The sequence below is a fragment of the Simochromis diagramma genome, unplaced genomic scaffold (assembly GCF_900408965.1).
Source record: "Simochromis diagramma unplaced genomic scaffold, fSimDia1.1 OVJJ01000683.1, whole genome shotgun sequence".
Lineage (NCBI taxonomy): Eukaryota > Metazoa > Chordata > Actinopteri > Cichliformes > Cichlidae > Simochromis > Simochromis diagramma.
In genome coordinates, this window is record NW_024387158.1 from 934,530 (window position 1) to 937,199 (window position 2,670).

A 2,670-nucleotide genomic window follows, 5' to 3' on the forward strand; every position below is an offset into this window, starting at 1 on the left:
GTCACACTGCTCCCACTGCCAGACTGCAGCTGCACCTTATGTACATTTTGTAGTATTCATTCCACCTCATTTCATTTCTGTATTTTATGTATATAAGTTTAGATTCGTTATTTATAGTTGGTTTACACAGCTTTGTGTATGTATGTGTATGTGTGTGTGTGTGTGTGTGTGTGTGTGATTTACATTGCTGTGCTTGAGAGCCACCATCTACCGGAACCAAATTCCTTGTATGTGTCTGCACATATACTTGGCCAATAAACACGATTCTGATTCTGATAATGTATAAATAAAAGAGGGCATACACAAAAAACATGCTTTCAATTAGTTTATTTATAACACCACCACCATTTTATCTAGATTTCGTTAACAAATGTGATCATGAAAAGGATAATGTTATAGGTAAAAAGAAATAAAACAAAATAAATTATTTAAACAAACAAACAAAAAATAACACGACAAATGACAACACAGCAGAGAAACATTTTAGAAGGAGAAAGTTGGTCAACTGGTGTTTTTCCCCATCCTGACTGTTGATATGCTGAACCATAAAAACTGACTGGCGTGGATGATAAAGGCTATATCTGATAAGGGAATGAGTTACACTATTTTAGTTCGCCACAGTCGGCAATGACAATCTTGGCTTTAGTTGTGCCACTCTTTGTGCCTTGCTTCTCCATTGCCTTGACAACATCGATACCCTCCACAATGTTGCCAAACACCACATGCTTCCCATTCAGCCTGGAGAGCAGAGGAAAGTATTAGTATGCGAGAAAGACACCTGAAATAAGCTGAATAGAACCTGAATGCAGCAGCATTACTAAGTAGAGCTTACCAGTCAGTTGAGGCTGTGCAGATGAAGAACTGGGAACCATTTGTGTTGGGCCCTGCATTGGCCATGGACAGTGTCCCCATGCCTGTGTGCTTCAACTGAAAGTTCTCATCAGGAAATTTCTCTCCATAGATGGACTTGCCCCCTGTTCCATTGTGGTTGGTAAAGTCTCCACCCTGAAGAGAAAAAATGAAGCACATGTGGTAAACATACATAAATACATACATACATACAGGTGAAAGTGAGGACACTACATATTCCAAGCCTCGACTGTACCTGGCACATGAATTTAGGGATCACACGGTGAAATGTGGAGCCTTTGTAGCCAAAACCTCTCTCTCCAGTGCACAAAGCACGGAAGTTTTCTGTAAAATTAGCATATTGTTGCTTACTTAAAAATATATAAAGCAACTAAAGTCAATAAAAATAATAAGCAAACTATTTTTCTGCTTTTGGTAAAAAAAACAAAAACAAACAACAACAAACAAACAAACAAACAAACAAACAAACAAACAAAAAAAAACCCTGAATACTCAATTAATTTCCTGGAGGAACCTACCTGAGGGATTAATAAAGTTCTATCATCTTTACAGTAAATTTGAAACTTCATGGATAACAATGATAATTATATTTTAACATTTTTAGAAATACCATTTTGATTAAGTAAGTTATGGTGAATTATTCATCTCAGAAACATAATAAATAATGTCACAATAATATAACTTTTAGGCAGCTGTGGCATAAACCTTAGTGGCTGGTGACCTAGTAAATGTGTAAAGCATTACACAGATCCTTCTCTTTCTAGTATTAAGCTATAGGTGTTAGTATCTCCACGTGTCAGTTGATTCATGTATTATTTTCACAATCTCTATCACCCATAGCCCTGACAGATATTTAGAATAAATCCCGCTGTGGTTGAATGGGAACGAAAACTTTTCAGCAGTGAAACATAAATTGATTGTTGGGTGTGAGGAAGCTGAGGACGCACAGTGACACGGAAAATGTTTTTCTACCTCACCTACCTGCAGTCTTTGGGACCACATCAGCCCGGAGCTACAGAACACAGAGATTTCAATTAGTGGAAAGGAAACAGGGGATTCTGTTTTAAGGTTGAGAATTTATTGATGTCATAAAAACACGCAAGTTTGAGACCTGCTAAAGGATATTTGCTTTTATTTATTTGCTTAAATTTTAATATATTTTTAAGCAGCATATTTATCGACACTCAACCCTATACTAGAGACAGCAACCTCACCCTTCCCCAAGCACTACTCATAGGAATTGACGATTCTGCGAATGCAACATCTGGAACATACAAATATAAGTAGTTCATGTAAAAAACCGTTAACCTGGAACACTGGAGTACCCGGAGAGAATCCACGGAGACACTGGAAGAAGCCATAGGCCGCACACAGAAAGGCTAGATTGGAAACCACAGTGCTAACCACAGTAGCACTAGGTTGCCCTCGGTTTATATTGTCACCTGACGATAACACTGACACCTACATGCAATTGCTTTAACTAAAGTTAAAAAAAAAAAAAAAAAAAAAAAAAGCAGCGAGGTTTTAAATCTCATCAGACTATTGGGAATGAAATTGAGACTACTCCTTAGAAGATGACGAAGCTGTAGCTCTGGAACACGGAGTGACAAAATAAATGATAATAGGAAATCTCTTACCTCCATTACAATTCTGCCGGCGTTAGCGCCATCAATTGTGATGTCAAAGAAAACTCTGGGGTTTCCCATGTTCACAAATGTGCTCGCGATTCGGTCGTGATAGAGAATAACGTACTGAACCTGACAGCGACACTCGGGTCTATTTTTGGATGGGTCTTGCGGC

At 38.1% G+C, this 2,670-nt stretch overlaps 1 protein-coding gene across 1 annotated transcript; it reads right to left on the minus strand.

Moving 5' to 3' along the window:
- Nucleotides 1-311: 311 nt before the first annotated feature.
- On the minus strand, nt 312-2,670 carry ppiab (peptidylprolyl isomerase Ab (cyclophilin A)). The gene is made up of 5 exons (XM_040048710.1): nt 2,508-2,670; nt 1,852-1,882; nt 1,106-1,194; nt 833-1,005; nt 312-738 (listed from the first exon to the last, which is right to left on the minus strand). The coding sequence occupies exons 1-5, from the start codon at nt 2,574-2,576 to the stop codon at nt 603-605; spliced, it is 498 nt and encodes a 165-aa protein (XP_039904644.1). The 5' UTR covers nt 2,577-2,670; the 3' UTR covers nt 312-602.

What these genes read in the sequence shown, in the direction of transcription:
- ppiab (XM_040048710.1), bottom strand. Translation starts at nt 2,576, where the DNA reads ATGGGAAACCCCAGAGTTTTCTTTGACATCACAATTGATGGCGCTAAC. An exon ending in TCCCTAAATTCATGTGCCAG is followed by an intron (nt 1,006 to 1,105) that starts GTACAGTCGAGG and finishes TTTTCTCTTCAG; the next exon opens with GGTGGAGACTTTACCAACCA. An exon ending in TGCACAGCCTCAACTGACTG is followed by an intron (nt 739 to 832) that starts GTAAGCTCTACT and finishes TCTGCTCTCCAG; the next exon opens with GCTGAATGGGAAGCATGTGG.